At 43.0% G+C, this 17,129-nt stretch overlaps 3 protein-coding genes and 1 long non-coding RNA gene across 5 annotated transcripts; 2 read left to right on the top strand and 2 right to left on the bottom strand.

Annotated features, from left to right (window-relative positions):
- Nucleotides 1-238: 238 nt before the first annotated feature.
- On the bottom strand, nucleotides 239-1,510 carry RPL36AL (ribosomal protein L36a like). Its single transcript, XM_025918794.2, has 2 exons — nucleotides 1,411-1,510; nucleotides 239-670 (listed from the first exon to the last, which is right to left on the bottom strand). The coding sequence occupies exon 2, from the start codon at nucleotides 637-639 to the stop codon at nucleotides 319-321; it is 321 nt and encodes a 106-aa protein (XP_025774579.1). The 5' UTR covers nucleotides 640-670; nucleotides 1,411-1,510; the 3' UTR covers nucleotides 239-318.
- Nucleotides 1,511-1,572: 62 nt separating this feature from the next.
- On the top strand, nucleotides 1,573-6,192 carry MGAT2 (alpha-1,6-mannosyl-glycoprotein 2-beta-N-acetylglucosaminyltransferase). The gene is made up of 2 exons (XM_086709825.1): nucleotides 1,573-1,761; nucleotides 2,052-6,192. Exon 2 carries the CDS (start codon nucleotides 2,106-2,108, stop codon nucleotides 3,444-3,446), a length of 1,341 nt encoding a protein of 446 aa, XP_086565951.1. The 5' UTR covers nucleotides 1,573-1,761; nucleotides 2,052-2,105; the 3' UTR covers nucleotides 3,447-6,192.
- Nucleotides 5,761-12,804, bottom strand: DNAAF2 (dynein axonemal assembly factor 2). Of its 2 annotated transcripts, none has more exons than XM_025919833.2 (3): nucleotides 10,919-12,804; nucleotides 7,842-7,985; nucleotides 5,761-6,607 (listed from the first exon to the last, which is right to left on the bottom strand). In XM_025919833.2, exons 1-3 carry the CDS (start codon nucleotides 12,746-12,748, stop codon nucleotides 6,104-6,106), a joined length of 2,478 nt encoding a protein of 825 aa, XP_025775618.2. In that variant the 5' UTR covers nucleotides 12,749-12,804; the 3' UTR covers nucleotides 5,761-6,103. The 2 variants fall into 2 exon arrangements, with proteins under 2 accessions (XP_025775618.2, XP_086565952.1); XM_086709826.1 differs by having other exon boundaries at nucleotides 11,024-12,172.
- On the top strand, nucleotides 12,596-16,031 carry LOC147579978 (uncharacterized). The gene is made up of 2 exons (XR_015252393.1): nucleotides 12,596-12,677; nucleotides 14,919-16,031. It is a non-coding gene; the product is annotated as an uncharacterized LOC147579978 (long non-coding RNA).
- Nucleotides 16,032-17,129: the final 1,098 nt, after the last annotated feature.

Raw genomic sequence — 17,129 nt, 5'->3', positions numbered from 1 at the left:
TCTGAGTTTTTTTCCCTGATAGAGTTCCATAACCTAGTTGTAAAGTTGGATGTGGTACTCCTGTCTTTTTATATGTGTGTGTGTGAGAGACACATAAACAATATTCCAATTCTTATGAAACTAAATTTAAATAAATTTGAGAAGAGGATAAATCTTAGTTCAACAAATTTGCTGTTATTTCCTTAATTTTGAATCACATTAAATATGTCATTCTATTTGTATTTCAAAAAACAGAATATTTGAGCAAAAATATTACTGCATTTATTTTCATACAGATAACGTTGCTACAAGCGTCAACGAAAAGAAGAATCCCAAAGCTTAGAACTGGATCACTTGGCCCTTTCTCTTCTTATCTCCTCCCAGTTCAAAATGCTTGCATCTTTTAATGGCCAGCATCCTCTTGGACCTGCAGTTAGGTTCGACACATTCAAGCCTCAGCACAATCTTCTTTGTGGTTTTAGCCTTCTTCCGGAAAATTGGCTTCGTCTGCCCACCATAGCCACTCTGCTTCCGATCGTAGCGCCTCTTTCCCTGGGCATACAGGGAATCCTTGCCCTTCTTATACTGGGTCACTTTGTGAGGCTGATGCTTTCCACACTTCTTACAGAAAGTCCTTCGGGTTTTCGGAACATTGACCATCTTTGCAGCAGGGCTGTCAGCACGATTCAAACTGGTAAAACATTTAAAATTACAGTGGCAGACGTTAAACATTTTGAATAAAACGTTTTAAAAATTCAGGAAAACATTACAGCATTACATGTATCACTAAGGTATAGACCCACCAAGTACTCATTTCATATAAGAATAAATTACACAGAAAAGTGCACACCTTTTGGAATGCTTAAATTATCAGAGCATGTATAGAATGAGCCTCAATAAAAATTAGCATGCAATGCAGCAGCACAGGGGGCTCAGGAGCCAGTTTCCCCGTACAAAGCGAGTTCCTTTGGAGTTTAATTTACTGTGGCTACCCCAAAAGAAAAGAAGTGGTGTCTATCTAATTTTCTTTCGCAGAGAGGGCCAAAGCTAGAGCCTCCGGCTCTTCCTCGCACCCTCTTCCCCCACGTTCTAGCGCTCGGGCATTCCCGGTTCAGCGCGCGATACAGTGGCTACGGCTACGGCCCGCCTACGCTCCTTCTCCGGGAACCAAATCAGTCTGGTTTCACTTTTCCTCTCAGAAGCACAGCCACCCGTCAGAGCAGCCCTGAAGGCTGACGTGTCCTTAATATGTGCCTCCCGGCCCACTAGCCGCCATTCCTGAGACCCTTTCCAAAGGGAGAAGCCAGTTCTTTAGCTCTAGCAAACCAGGCAGCGGGTCTCGCCCTCCAGTTTCCACAAGGGCCTCGTCCATCCCCGGGTTCCCAGCACTGGAGGCTCCTGCTGAGACGGTACACTACCGTCTTAGCTCACCGGCAAATTCGGCGTCCGCGATCCTCGCCTCGCCTCGCCTCGCTCGCGCCTAACAGGAAAGGGAGGAACGAGGCGGAAGCAGGAACTGTGCGTGAGCGACAGTACTAAAGGCCAATAGGCAGCAGGCAGCGGCGGCCTGGCGTCCCCGACGCGTCCGGGAAGCTCCAACCAGGGGCCCAAGGGGCGGGCCGGAGGGGTGTGGGCCGGAGGGCCGCGGCGCTCCGCGGGCCAGTCGCGGGTTGTCAGAACGGTCGCCGCCGGAGTGGGGCGAGGCTGCGTCGCTCGGTCTTGGCGGTGTAGGGCCCGTGTAAGGATGAGAGCGCAGAGGACGCAGGGCCGCTGGAGGCGCAGGTAACCAAACGGGAGTGCGGTGGGGCCGCTGCGGGGCTTCTTCCGGGACCCTTGCTGAATGGAGAGGACCGAGGCGATGCCGAGCCGCGGCTCCTAGCCGCGGGGCCGCTGCCCGAGCTGCAGCTGCCAGGCGAGGATGTGTGGAGCCCGGGCGGCGCGGGGGAGCTGAGACCCTTCGGGCCCCAGGACCCCCGGGGCCCGGGATGAGTTAGCTAGGGCAGCCGCGGGGTCCAGTTCCGACTGCCTCAGGCCAAGGCGACGGCCGCCACCCGCCCGCCCCTTCTGTGCAGAAGCCGCTAGCTCCTTTTCGCGCCCGCCCGCCAGCGCTCCCGGCCCTGGAGACCATGAGGTTCCGCATCTACAAGCGGAAGGTGCTGATCCTGACGCTCGTGGTGGCCGCCTGCGGCTTCGTCCTCTGGAGCAGCAATGGGCGACAAAGGAAAAACGAGGCCCTCGCCCCGCCGCTGCTGGACGCCGAGCCCGCGCGAGGTGCGGGCGGCCGGGGCGGGGACCATTCGGCTGTGTCCGTGGGCATCCGCCGGGTCTCCAACGAGTCGGCGGCTCCGCTGGTCCCCGCGGCCCCGCAGCCCGAGGCGGACAACCTGACGCTGCGGTACAGGTCCCTGGTGTACCAGCTGAACTTCGACCAGACGCTGAGGAATGTAGATAAGGCCGGCTCCTGGACCCCTCGAGAGCTGGTGCTGGTGGTCCAGGTGCATAACCGGCCCGATTACCTCAGACTGCTGCTGGACTCCCTCCGGAAAGCCCAGGGCATCGACAGCGTCCTCGTCATCTTTAGCCATGACTTCTGGTCGACAGAAATCAATCAACTGATTGCTGGGGTGGATTTCTGTCCGGTTCTGCAGGTGTTCTTTCCTTTCAGCATTCAGTTGTACCCCAACGAGTTTCCAGGCAGCGACCCCAGAGATTGCCCCCGAGACCTGGAGAAGAATGCAGCTTTGAAGATGGGATGCATTAATGCTGAGTATCCCGACTCCTTTGGCCATTATAGAGAGGCCAAGTTCTCCCAAACCAAACACCATTGGTGGTGGAAGCTGCATTTTGTATGGGAAAGGGTCAAAGTTCTTCGAGACTATGCTGGCCTCATACTTTTCCTAGAGGAGGATCACTACTTAGCCCCAGACTTTTACCATGTCTTCAAAAAGATGTGGAAGTTAAAGCAGCAAGAGTGTCCTGAGTGTGATGTTCTCTCCCTGGGGACCTATACGGCCAGTCGCAGTTTCCATGGCATTGCTGACAAGGTAGACGTGAAAACTTGGAAATCCACAGAGCACAATATGGGTCTAGCCTTGACCCGGGATGCGTATCAGAAGTTGATTGAGTGCACAGACACTTTCTGTACTTACGATGATTATAACTGGGACTGGACTCTTCAATATTTAACTGTATCCTGTCTTCCAAAATTCTGGAAAGTGCTGGTTCCTCAAGTTCCTAGGATATTTCATGCTGGAGACTGTGGTATGCACCACAAGAAAACCTGTAGACCATCCACCCAGAGTGCCCAAATTGAGTCACTCTTAAACAATAACAAACAGTACTTGTTTCCAGACACTCTAACTATCAGTGAGAAGTTTGTGGCAGCCATTTCCCCACCTAGGAAAAATGGAGGGTGGGGAGATATTAGGGACCATGAACTCTGTAAAAGTTATAGAAGACTGCAGTGAAAAATCACAATTACAAAAGCAAAAGTGACAGTCTTCTATTTTTGATATTTGTCCAAACAGGATAAACAATTGAATAAAAAGGGTTTAGGAACTGGTTTCTGCTTTAATACAAAAAAACAAAAACAAAAAAACAATTCTTGTAAAAGATGTCCAAATATAGTAATCTTTTCCTTCTCTGTCTGACAAAAATTTAAACAGAAGTTTTCATTTCAGGAGTTGGGTTTTAAAGTTCAATCTGTATCAGCTAAAGGTAATCATTGTTAACCGGTAAAAGAAAAGAGAAATTTTATTTAAATTGCATCTCTTAATCTTTTTATCTGGAACTTTGTACACTTTTCCACTTTCAAAACTTATTTTAAGTACAGCAAACTTTATTTAAAATTGTCATAACAGTAAAAAGTATTACAATAGAATCATTAGAGTATTAATGGAGCAAGCCCAATTTCACTCGACACGGTTACTAGGAAGGGTTTGCTTTGCTGATTTTATAATTCAAAAGTTATGTTTGTTAAACACCCTATCAGAACAGACATTTTCAGTATTACAGATTCCTGTATTATTGTGTTAAGATTTGCCTGTGCTTTGGAACCTTCATAGAACACACTTTCTTTTGGAATGTATTTGATAAGAAAGTTGAAACACTGTTTTCACCTCAATGTAGAAATACAGTGGGTTTTTTTTTTCTTTTAGTGCTGCCAAAATAAAATAACTCATTTTTGCATAAAAAAGTTCCTAATCATTTTGTAGAAGAAATTTTGTTTACTCTTTACACCAAAATTCAGTAAAGGCATTCTAGAAGTTTTATAGTTTGCATTATATCTTCGTATGAACCCTTTGTACATCATACAACTGAATTTGAATTAAAGAAAACCCCACTCTTGACAATGCATTCCCTTTGGAAGAAACTGGCTTTCAAATTAGCCAAGCATAGCCAATGAACAATAAAAAGCTGCCTTGTAAGTGAAATACAGCCTAAATTGTTTTCGAGAACCAGCAATGATAAAGTTCAGTCATGCTACAGTGAAACATGTTCTAGTGCCGGCTTTAACTGAAATCATACTTTTTAAAAAGGCACACACAATAATAGGAAACAGGCTTAAAATTTATTCTATATTTAATGTCAAAGTTTCTCTTAACAGTATATAATTGCATTCAACCAGAAATTACTCAAAGATTAATTTCTGTGTAGATATGACATCATTTCAACCCCAGGGAAATTATGTATTAAATGGACAGTTTTGAAATGATTTCATCAAATTAAGTCATTATGGTGGAAAAATGTGTACGGTCATTTTAGGTGGACCAAATAGTTCTCTTACTTTATGTGCTACCTTTATATTACCCTCATAGTCCAATCTGGTTCCAGATTTTAGAGGGGTTATAAATAAAAATCAGGATGAATTGCCAGGTTTTGTACTACCTTTTGGTGCTCTGATCTGACTTTCCCTAGTTCAAAGGACTAAAGAGATTAGGTAATTTCCAGGACTAAGGTAGGGCCAGACCTTTGAATTAGTATCTTTTTTTGAAACATAGATAAATCAGCTCATGGCCTTGGTGTCAGCAATTAGATCAACAAATCCTTTCTACATTCATGCTGTATTAAAAATTTTTGTGAGAAAAAATTTATTCGGATTTTCTCCTGGCCTCCAATAAAAATATTATTCCACAAAACTAATAATTTAAGATACATTATCTGCTACCCTTTTTGAGATATTGCAAGAAAAACTAACTAGAAACCACTGGCTGTTTTGTTTCCACGTAATACAGCAAAGACAGTTTTCTTATGGGAACAAATTCCCAGATTTTTTATTATTCTAATATTAGTAAATGTAGGCTGGCTGGTTGGCTGCATCAGTTGGAGTATGTGACTCTCAATATCGGGGTTATCAATTCAAGCCCCACGTTTGGGTGTAGGGATTACCTAAAAGCTTTTAAAAATATTCATAAATGTATTCTGTAAGACCAAGAAATGTCTTAATACTGCAATAGTAACTTCCAAAAACACCTTTTAAGAAGTTCAGTTTTCAAAAGTATCACTATATCACCTGTATTTTGTGTGTGACAGACATGAGAAGAGTAAAATACAGAGTTGAAGCAAAAATACTAAATTTCATTCAGTGTATTTGTATTGTAATTGTTTGGATCGTTAATATTGGTTGGTAAACTTCTAAGAATCTCTGTTTCAAACATAAATATGTTCTATTTAGTGAAACTTCTAAATGCATAGTTTTGAGATTCTATCCCACCACACACACATACTGATTAATTTCCAGTTAATTGCATTCTTGAGAATTTTTTAACAGACACAACTTAGTGAATATTTACTTTAAAACTTTATTAAAATTATGGTAAAGAAAAGAAGCCAAAAACAAACAGAAGCAAATATATACAGGTTGTATTAAAACTATATGTTTAATAACCCTCCATTAGAAAAAGTACACATCTATCAGAGGAATCACAAAAATCACCATAATTAAGGAAACTCTGTATAAATTATACATGCAAAAAATATGGCCAGTTTCCCCATTAGAATCAAAATTGAAAATTTTAATTTTATACTTTCTTAAGTACTTTGTTTTACAATAATAGTTAACAGAAAAATAATCTAAGTCCAAAAAACTTTACTCTTAACTTTTAAATTCTAAAATTATATAGAATTAATCCAAGTCATACAGCAAAGAATTATGAAAACTGAATGCACATTGAGTCACATGATCTTTAATAAACTGCACACTACCATCCTGCATATTGGTCTCTTTTATGTTGTCAAGACCAGGTAAATTGTGAACTGTTGTTTTGTTTAGTAATGATTGATGGTCTCCATGTAATTCTTTCTCTTCTGTTATCACTGGTTCTTTTAAATTATCTTTTTCCTCATTTGAGTAAACGGGACTTTCTTCTTTTATAAATTCAGGTTCCATTTTTGACTCAGGTTGCTGAGACTTTCCAAATAGCATGTGAGAAACATCAAGAGACTCTTGTTGCAAGCGTACAACTGAACCACAACCGTCTGTTTCTAGTACTTTAACTGCCACAGATGAATCAGAATCAGTTGTTGAGGCGGTAGGATGTTCTATATTTTCTTTTTCAGTTACAGGACTTCCTTCATTGACTTTTTCTTCCTTTTCATGAAGCTGCTCAGAGTTACTACATTCTTGCAACTAGGTCAAGAGAAACAATAAATTAAGAATTCTTTGAAACAAATAGAAAATTAAATTGTAGTACTCTCTGGGTATAGATTTTTTTTTTTAATTGTGAGGGAACAACCCTTGCAGAACTGCGGATTTCCAGGCTTCCCCCTCAAAGTCATCTTCCGAATGCTGCCAGTTATTTTTTAATAATGCAGACAATGCAAACCTGGCATTAATTCTTGATTAATTCCTTCCAGTGACTCCTCATCTCCTTCAAGATAAAATAATCCTGGCCTACCAACCCTTTAGTAGTCTTTCTAATAAGGTCATTCTTGAATTTCTTGAGTTTTCTTGAATTTCTGTGATTCTTTAGATCCACTCCCTCCCCACATTCATATATAAATTAACTGTGCTAGTTACTAAATTATCTCTGTGTCCAATATTGAAGACTAAAAATAACCAAACTAGGGGTACGTGGGTGGCTCAGTGGGTTAAACGTGGGCTCAGGTCATGATTCCACAGCCTAGAGTCATGGGATAAAGCCACACATCAGGCTCCACCCTGAGCAGACGGCCTGCTTAAGATTGTCTCTCCCAGGACAGCTGGGTGGCTCAGTCGGTTGAGCATCCAACTCTTGATTTGGGCTTAGGTCATGATCTCACAGTTCGTGAGATCAAGCCTCGCATTGGGCTCTACACTGACAGTGTGGTGCCTGCTTGGGATTCCGGCTCTTCCTCTCTCTCTCTGCCCCTCCCCCAACTGTGCAGGCATGTGCATGCAATCTCTCTCAAAATAAAGAAACTTAAAAAAAAAAAAAAAAGATGCTTTCTCCCTTGCCCCTCTCCCCCATGTTCGCTCTCTCCCTTTCTAAAATATAATTAACTAATTAATTTTACAAAATAACCAAACTTATGGTTCAACTAGAAATAACGAACAAACAGAATGACACAGCTCCTTCCCACGGTTTGAGAGTCAAAAAGACTTGTTTGTCCCTGGACTGGTACTCAAACTTCCTAAATGTTAGTCTCACTCTATTCCTCAATGGAGAGTTACTTTGGGATGAAATGAGATCTGTGTGAAAATAAATCACAAAGTGCATGGCACACAGTAAAATACATACAAAGAGGTCTTTACTCCTAAGTCTTCCCAGATACTATGTACATTTGATTTAAAGTTATGACATCAAGAAATCAAAAATTAAGGTACTGGTCAGGCTTTAACCTGGTCCTAAATCAGTACTCTACAAAGGCCACCAAATCCTTACCTTTGCGTGAATCTGAATCTTACTATCAGTAACCTGAAGAACTTCAATTAATGGTGGGGTTAAGGACATTGTCTGTTTAAATGGAGAGCTCAGGACCTCTTCAAGTACCTCATTGACATTTTCTTCATTGACAAACAGCTTTTCCTAAAATAAGAGAAAAAAAATTCTGCCTCATAAGTTATTGTTGACACATTTGATCTAAGAACAGCTCGTAAAAGTTCTTAACACAGTTCAGGATTATACTTTTAAATGTTTAATGTTACTCCTATGCTGTTTTGGCAGAAGAAAACAGTATTGAGTAGTTAAGAGTAGCAAGAGTATATACATATAACGGCAAAGGCGCTAAAAGAAAAGTCTTTAAAAAATCCTAGTTCCTTTTCTAAGTCTCTGTTAACAATCTGAGATAATCTTACTTATAAATGATATTTTTATTTCTTTTTTCTCAATATTGTATAAGAATAACATCACCACTAGGTCTATAAATGCAGTCACAGCTATAAAATGTAATTTAATTTTAGAATACTTCCTAATGAGTCAGCTAAGAAAAATACATGACAGGATTTATTCAAATTTTGTGTGACCAGTTTGTGTTTTAGTTCTTGGCCAGGTAACAGCCAAATATAATATTTTACTTGAGAAGTAGATTCTAATTTTACACATTGAGATAATCCAGTGTGACACTAGCATATAGCTATTTATAAGAACGAAACAGATTTCAAGAGACATAGGAAAGATTTCCAAACTACTGTTAGGAAATGCATAAATCACTTTTAGCAGACTCTCAAACACAAAGCAGTTTGTGCATATTCATGTGAAATGAATATAGGTATATAGTTAGGGTGTTGAAGGGATAAACATATTTAAAATTCATAAAATCAGTTTATTGTTGCCTGAAATAAAATACTTACATAAAAACAAATTTCCAAATAAATACAGTTCATTATTTGGTCCAAATAGGAGGGCAAAATCAGAAAGAGACAAGTTTCAAGTTCCCTTATTTTACACAGTATCTACATTTGTGAACGCCTACCAAAGTGAACCTTGGGTACAGAAAAATCTTACCCAAAAATTTGGAGTAATTTCATTCCTATTATTTTAAGTTCCAGAATAACTGATGATAGAAACATTCCCCAATTAAAAGCATTTCTAAGGTTCCTGTCTCTGGAAAAACACATTAATTGCACAAAAATACACCAAATACTTTAGTCTTTACTAAACCCAAGGAAAAGTAATATTTATAATGGAAATGGTTATGATTAAAATATAGAGGATTTGCATAAGCTTGCCTTATTCTAATGGCTGATTTTACTCTAATAAAAGATATTCAATTTAGTGGTCCTATATCTCTAGGAAAATTTCCAGTGGATATTTAAGGCTTTTATAAATAATATTGTACTTATGTGTAAAGTAACAATTCTGACCGTCACCATCACAATCCAGTCTCTTTATAATTATTTCCATATAATGCATATAATGTAATCATTATATATTCTATGTCTACCCACCTATTACTCTTGTGATTTTAAAATAATTTCACTTTAATACTTAGAGCCTAGTCCAGTGAAGTGTAAAGAAGAATAATTGAGTATTATGGTTCCATCAGCCTTAGCAAATGTGATGACTAATGAAGTAATTATAAATCTATTTCAGGCATCAAAGATGTAACACACAGTTGCCCTAATCCCATTTTGGTCTAATTTCCTTGCTAAAATAATGTTAGCTTTCTAGAAAATTAGTTTATAATATATTCTTTAGTATTCTCTCAACTGCTTATCCATAAAGCCTTCTTCCCAGTTTTAAGTTATTTTTACATTTATTAAAACAATTACAGGGGCACCTGGCTGGCTCATTCAGAAGGGCATACGACTCATGATCTCAGATTGTGAGTTCAAGGCCCACGCTAGGTGTAGAGATTACTTAAATAAACTTTAAAAATAAGTAAAGAAATAAAACAATTACAGGAAACAACTGCCCTTTCCTAAATGTCCCCCTTCTGATGATATAAACAGATAGTCAATTTCATATTATATTTTCACAAAGTATTTTACCTAGTCCTGGCTTATTTACTATTTTGGGATGGTTTCAAATTAACCACTTCTCCCAGAAGATGCCCCTCATAAAATATAACTTATTAGCAAATATCTAGGAAAATAACAGGAAGAAGTGAAAATTTCTGGCAAGTTAAAGCCCAAGACCAGCAAGTTAATTTTCAATATATACTCTGCAACAAGTTTTATTTCTGGGAATTAGTACTTTGGTACTATTAATTTTTAAAAAAAAAACTAAAATTTGAAGTTCTAAGGAACTTTTTAAACTCGTAAGTTAACAACTGGTGGTTTGCATTGAGGTATTCATCTGTTACATGTAATTTTTTTTTAGCTTTTAACAAATTCAAGGGTTAGAATCTGAAATTCAAGAACCTCAATAACCTTGAAAGTGTAGTAGCAACTACAATAGAACATACTATTCATGAAAACTGTATCCTGAGTTAACTAGATAATGCTCAGCCCCAAGTTCTAGAGTACCCGCCCATAAGAGGTGTAGTTGATCTTGATGTTCAGTTTAACAATATTTATTCAGTTAATTCTTCAACAAGGGTGGCGGGGTGGGGGTGTTGGGGCGCCCCCCATCCCACGGTTGAAAACTCCACCTACAACTTTTGACTGCCCTAATGCTTAACTACTAATAGCCTACTGCAGATTGGAAACCTTACTGATAACATGAACAGTCCATTAACACATATTTTGCATTTATACTATGTCCTTATAATGTAAACTAGAGAAAACAAAATGTTATTAATAAAATCATAAAAGAAAATACATTTAGGGGCACCTGGCTGGCTCAGTCAATGGAGCCTGATGTTGATCTCTGGTGGTGATTTCGAGCCCCAGGTGGGGTATAGAGATCACTTGAAAATAAAACCTTAACAAAATACACTTAAAGCTTTTCAAAAAAGATCTGCTTGTAAGTGGATCCAGGCAGTTCCAACTTCTGTTGTTCAAGGGCCAGTTTTAATAGTAAAGTTTAAAAGTGGGATGGAATATTTCAAATATTAAGAATCTAGAAAGAACTGTTACCTCCAAAGAATCTTTGTTTAAACCATAATACCACTCTCTCCAATGTCCATGGCATTCTGGAGATTTGGCCAGTTCTATCACTGCATTGTTTGAAGAAATACTAACCACAGGTTCTTTGGTATTCAATTTATTCTCTGGAGCGAATTGCAAAAAGAAAGAATAATAAACTAAGTCTTGGGTGGAGAAGCACAATTTGTACCGGAAGGGGCTCACATCCCCTTGAAGGCTTTGCGGTTGGATCCGAGGCACTTGAATTAGCAGAGTCAGGGATTCTTCATCCTGATTACACTGCAAAGGAGGACACAATGGTTCCCTGCTGCCCGTCCCGGGACGACCCATGGCTCGATCAGATGGAACACCTTCCCCGATCACGCGCGTCTCAACACTGAGATCTCCCCGCGCACTCCCTCTTCCTGCAGAAGACCCCCTGTCAAGGTCCCCAGATGAAGTACAAGGGGAGCCTCCTCCACCGTCCCCAGGTGAGCTCCCTGCTACGGAAGCCGGCTCCTCCTCGATGCCCGTTGTCCACACAGCTTGCCCGTCCAAGTCCCGCTCCTCGGGCTGGGAGACAAGCTCCTCCACAGCGGCGGCCGGACTAGTGCTCTGTAAATCCGCAGCGCCAGGGAGCCTGGGTTCCGGGCCGCCAATCCCGGCACAACCCCCTGCCGGGCCCACCTCCCCCTCGCGAGCGGAAGGGCACGCCGCGCCGTCAGTTCCGGGTGTGTAGACGGACTCTTCCGGCTCCGCCGTGGGTTTCTGGCGCGCTGGGGGTAGTGCCACGGGAAGCGTGACCACCAGCTGTCGCCGGGCCTTGTTGAACTGCGCCTTGCCGCGGCTGTCGTCCACCGGGTACGGGAGCGAGAGCCGCAGCCGGTAGTCGGGCTTCCTTGAATCAAGGCACAGCCGCTTTCCCGTCACCTCCAGCGCCGCCTGCTCGGCCGAGCGCAACAGCGGCAGCTCGATGGTGACCACCAGCTCCCGGGGCACCGGACTGGGGGCCGAATCCCGGGAACAGCGGTAATCCTGGAGGTCCACGTGGTGGCGCTGCACCACGCTGTAGCGAGGTTCTGTGGGGGCGGGCTGCAGGACCGCCTCCGGAGGGGAGGGCGCCTGGGTCTGGGGGACCACAGAGTTCCCGGCCACCGCCGGGCACCGGTAGGGGTAGGGGAAATCGGGGAGAGGGCTCTCCGGCTCCCCTTCGGGCCGGGCCGGGACACCCCCGGGCAGGGGTGTGCGCAGGACGGCGGCCTCCGGAGTCCCCTTGTACCTGATCTTCAGAGTCTTGGCATTCCTGCGGTCTAACTTCACGCCGAACTGCTTCTCGATGGCCTCCAGGGCCGTGGTGTCCAGCATCTGGCGGAAGCTCTCGTGGCGCCGTGCTAGCGTGAGCGCGTTTGGGTGGAAGACTACGTCGTAGACAGTGTAGCGGGTGCCTCGGCCCCCCGCGTACTCGCGGCCGGGAGCCAGGCTGTAGGGCAGGGACCACTGGCTGCCGGTCGCCGCGCCCCCAGGGACGGGTTGGCTGCTGGGCGCGCCCACCAGTGCGTTGCTGCACACGTTCACGAAGCAGCGCTGCGCCCCGTCGAGGCTAGTGCGCAGCACGTGGCCAGGTTGCGGGTGTACGAACCGCACATCCACTCCACGTTCACGCTCTAGCGCGGTGATTTCCTCCTCGTAGCGCCGCCGGTTCTCGGGGTCTGTGAGCTCTTCTGCGTACTCGGAGAACATTCGCCGGAACTCCGGGTCCTGGAAGGCGGAGGTGAGCCGCTGGACCTCTTCTCCGCTCAGGTCCAAGTCCTCCAGCGACGAAGAGGTTCCCGCCTTGGCCATCCTGCCCCGTGGCTCCTGGCCTTCGAGCCAGGGGAGATTTACCCGAGACCAGGTGGTCGGGACGCGCGGTGCAGTCGCTGGTCTGCGGAGAGTGGGGTGGTGGCGGAGTTCGGTAACCGCCAGAGAACGGAGCCTACGGCAGCGGCAGCGCGTGGTCGTTGCCATAGTGACACTACCAGCACCCGGGAGGAGGGGCAGAAATTGGAGTGGGATGGTGGAAATGCCGCAAATAGCCTCTAAGTTTCTTCAAATCAGTCAATTACTCTACATACTGCATTTTTAGATTCCTGTGCCATGGTGCAATTGCTTATGCAGAATAACTGTCATAATAATTGTTGTAATTTCCAGTATTTATGTAAGTTATTGTTCACAACACTTCAAGGTAGACCTGATCACCATTTCACAAAGACTATGGGACCTGAGAAGTTACCTGACCAAGGTCACTTAGCTAGTATACTGGCAAGCTGTAATTCAGTTTAAGCTTATCTACATTTTTTAAAGTTTATTTATTTATTTTGAGAGATAGAGCAAGTGGGGGAAGTGCAGAAAGGGAGGGAGAGAATCCCAAGCAGGCTCTGTGCTGTCAGCGTGGACCCCACTGGGGGGCTGGAACCCACCAACCCTGAGATCATGATCTGAGCCGAACCAAGAGTCCCACTATAACAGACTGAGCCACCCAGGTACCCTTAAGCTTATCTACATTTTTTTTTTTTTTTTTACTTTACACCAACATTTCAGATTTCTGGATATGTCACCAGTTTGCCCTATAAACAACTCACATTTGGGGCAAGAGATATGTGCAGGCTATTCGCATATGACCAATGAGCAATAAACATGCAGGACAGTTTAAGTTGATTGATTGATTGATTGATTGATTGATTGTAATCTCTACACACCCAGGGTGGGGCTGGAACTCACAACCCCAAGATCAAGAGTCACCTGCTCCTCCAGCTGAGCCAGCCAGGTGCCCCAGGACCTTAATAACAAAAATGCAACTGTAAGATCCCATATATCACTGATCAAAATGGCAAAGGCAGTTTTTGCAATTACTGTGTTTCCTTGGGGTGGTATAGAATTTAATAAAACCTTTCTAGAGAGTAGTTTGGTAGCTATATCAAAAGCCTTGAGAAGATACATACTCTTTTCATCTAGCAATTTCAAATCTAAGAGTGTGGTCAAGGCAACATTACCCATAATTGTCGAGGTTTGGGAAGAATCTAAGAATTCCAACAATGAGACTGGGTGAGCAGATTTAGCTACTGCCATACAATGGGATTCTGTGCAGTCATTCACAGTGATGTTTTAGAAGAATATTTACTAAGGTAGTTATTAATTGGTAGTTATTAAATCCAGTGATTGTTAGTTTCTGTTCTCATTTTGTTGAAACTGTCCTCAGCATTTAACACAGTTAATGTTGGCATTACCTCAGTGGCAACACACTTTCCAAGTCTCTCTCCTACCTCGTGAGACACTTGACTCTGTATCATGTTTTGTAAATGTTTGCCTCTGTTCCGCTTTGCAAGTAGAAATGCCTCTGGGCTGGAACCGTCTCTTCTCCATTTACATTCTCTCCTTCACAAATACATTTACACTCACAAATACCAGGCTTATATATCAGGTTCTAAACACCGGACTCCTATATCCGGTTATCTATATGAGGCCTCAATGTGAATGATTTAATGTTTAAGTCCCTCAGGTTTGAAATGACCAAAAATCTAACTCCTTTCCCAGCCACTGCCCCCATCTTACAATCTCTTGGCAGCATTCAAAAACAGTGGACTGCCCCCTCCTTGAAACCTACTTTACTCTTGAAGAACTTCATGCTCTCCCATTTTCCTCCTCTGCTTGTTCTCTCCTGCCCGGTCTCTAACTGTAGGAGTCACCCAAAGTTTGTTCATCAGCCCTGTTATCTAATTGAATTTTTAGGGGACGCCTGGATGGCTCAGTCAGTTAAGTGTCCGACCCTTGGTCTCGGCTCAGGTCATCGTCTCCCAGTTCATGAGATCGATCTCCATGTCAGGCTCTGCACTGACAGCATGGAGCCTGCTTGGGATTCTCTCTGCCTCTCCCTGGCTCATGATCTCCCCGCCCCCCCTCAAAAATAAATAAACATTAAAAAAAAATTGTATTCCTTTCCAGATGATTTTTTTTTTTTTTTTTTTTTTGAGAGAAAGAGGGCCAGAGAGCAGCAGAAAGAGAGAGAATCCCAATCAGGCTCTGCACTGTCAGCGTGGATCCCGAGGCAGGGCTCATACTCCTGAACTGTGAGGTCATGACCTGAACTGAAACCAGGAGTTGGTCACTTAACTGGCAGCCATCCAAGTGTCCCTCTTCACAGATGATCTTAATCAAGGCCACAGCTTTAAATGCCATGTAAGTTCAGATTCATTGTTTGAACAGATATTTAGTGCACAGTTGCTGCACCTACTGCTTAGATGGCTTAGGCACTGGAACAAAACAAAATCATTGTGCTCCAAGGATGTGAAGCAACTGACACTCTAGTATGCTGGAAGTATCTTTTGGATTAATCACTTTGGAAAATTTCTGTTGACTGTAATGTATATCTCATGACTAGGAAGTTCTACTTCCATGTATATATCCAACAGAAACATATCTCTATCAAAAGACATACACTAGAATGTGCATATTTATAATAGCAATATTCATAATAGACAAACAGTAGAAACTACCCAAATTCTCATCAGTACTAGAATGGACAAATAAAATGTGTATATCCACACAATGGACATGAATGAATAATGTGGATAAATGTTATTAACAAGGTTGTGTGAAAGAACCAGATGCAAAATAATACATATCATATGATCCCGTTGTACAATAGGCAGAGCTTGGCAAGATAAATCTTCCTGTTAGAAATCAAGCTAGTGATTGTCCTTTTGGGAGGAGTAGGGTGTTGGCCTGATATCCACTAAAGCAAGTGAGACAGCTCTGACAACATGCCAACTCCTGACTGGCACATGATTGAAACAATAGTATCATGCAACAATACTTAACACCTTAGAATTCTCTATTCTGCTGTGACCTATTTATTTTAACCCACTGATGAGCTCAACCTTCAATTTAAAACACAGCTCTAGATAGATGATCCTGTATAACTTCTGAAGTGTGGAGTAAAAATTACTGTTTAGTAAGGGAGTAGAAGGGAAACAATACACGATGGAGTGAACTTGTCTCTGACCTTTACCAGCTGTGTGACCTTGGCAACTTATTTAATCTCCCTGTTCCTGTCTGTTCACTTACAAATTAAAGGTAATGGTGACCTTACGGAGCCTAAATAGCACAGTAAGCACTTAGCTTAGTGTCTAGCATGGTAAACATTTAACAATGTATTAAAGAATTAGAGTGGCAGTTTCCTACCCCTTTCCAAGCCCGCCCACCTTTTTTATTCAGGCTTGTCTAAAAATAAAGCCCCAAGTATAAGAACAATAAAGCTTTACTGGTTGAATATGGTAGGAGGGGGCCTACGCTCCATGGAAAACACACGAATGTGCACAGGGTCAGAACTGAAACATTCCATTTTAATTTTACCCTGCCTGTGGCCCCCTCACTCTACGAAAGCACAGCAGATTCCACAATAGATTTTAGTGATTGAATGATGGGGACCCAACTCATCTTACTTAATAGGTGTATTTTATAGAACACAAGATTACAATTTCTGTGCTTGTAAGGCAGAGAAAGCAATTCACGGGCATAAGCCAGTCTGTAATCATGTCGTCTTTGGTGCAAACTTTGGTGATTTCAATTAGTCACCAGTGCTTGAACACTCGGGATGCTTTTCCTGACAGTACGGATTTCTCCAAAATGGCAGACTGGTCTAGGCTTCCCGTGTGGCCATGACTGGCTGATGGCAGAACAACAGCAGGTGCCATCCTTAGGTGGGCCTGCGCGCTCCAGTCTGCACTTCCTGTGGTTTCCCCACTCACGACCAAGTGTTCGCTTTTCTCAAAGAAGAGAAATCTTACCCACTCCCGTCTCGTGAACTACCTGGCCCCTGCTCGAAGGCACACCTTCCTATGACAGGGCCTTACACCCAGATTTCTGCAGTGAGGTGGGCCATGCTCCAGCTGAGTAAGCACCAAGTCGGGGAGCACAACACCCCTCTGATTTGCCCCAAAGCAGCCCAGGATGCCCTTTGAGTGCTCCTCCTCTACTGCTCCATCTTTCAGACTTCTGCTTTATGTTTCTGGACAACACTGATTCCCACCTGGTTCTAGTTACTATCTTATTCTTGTTGCCTGGTTTTGGCAACTTCTCTGCTCATAGTTAACTACCCTGCTTCATTTCACTTCACTTTGCTAACTCCTAAATGCACCTTGTCTTTCTAGCCGTTAAATGTAAAAATCTCAAAAAGTCCTTTTTA

Source organism: Puma concolor, chromosome B3, assembly GCF_028749965.1.
Source record: "Puma concolor isolate L17-30 chromosome B3, mPumCon1.1.hap2, whole genome shotgun sequence".
In the NCBI taxonomy this organism is placed as follows: Eukaryota; Metazoa; Chordata; class Mammalia; order Carnivora; family Felidae; genus Puma; species Puma concolor.
This window is presented reverse-complemented; position numbering and strand designations above follow the sequence as displayed.

Excerpts from the sequence above, each read along its gene's own strand:
- MGAT2 (XM_086709825.1), top strand. The coding sequence starts at position 2,106 with ATGAGGTTCCGCATCTACAAGCGGAAGGTGCTGATCCTGACGCTCGTG.
- DNAAF2 (XM_025919833.2), bottom strand. The coding sequence starts at position 12,748 with ATGGCCAAGGCGGGAACCTCTTCGTCGCTGGAGGACTTGGACCTGAGC. Across the intron at positions 7,986-10,918 it reads TAAACAAAGATTCTTTGGAG|GAAAAGCTGTTTGTCAATGA; the intron begins GTAACAGTTCTT and ends CTCTTATTTTAG. Across the intron at positions 6,608-7,841 it reads AGATTCAGATTCACGCAAAG|TTGCAAGAATGTAGTAACTC; the intron begins GTAAGGATTTGG and ends CTCTTGACCTAG.
- RPL36AL (XM_025918794.2), bottom strand. The coding sequence starts at position 639 with ATGGTCAATGTTCCGAAAACCCGAAGGACTTTCTGTAAGAAGTGTGGA.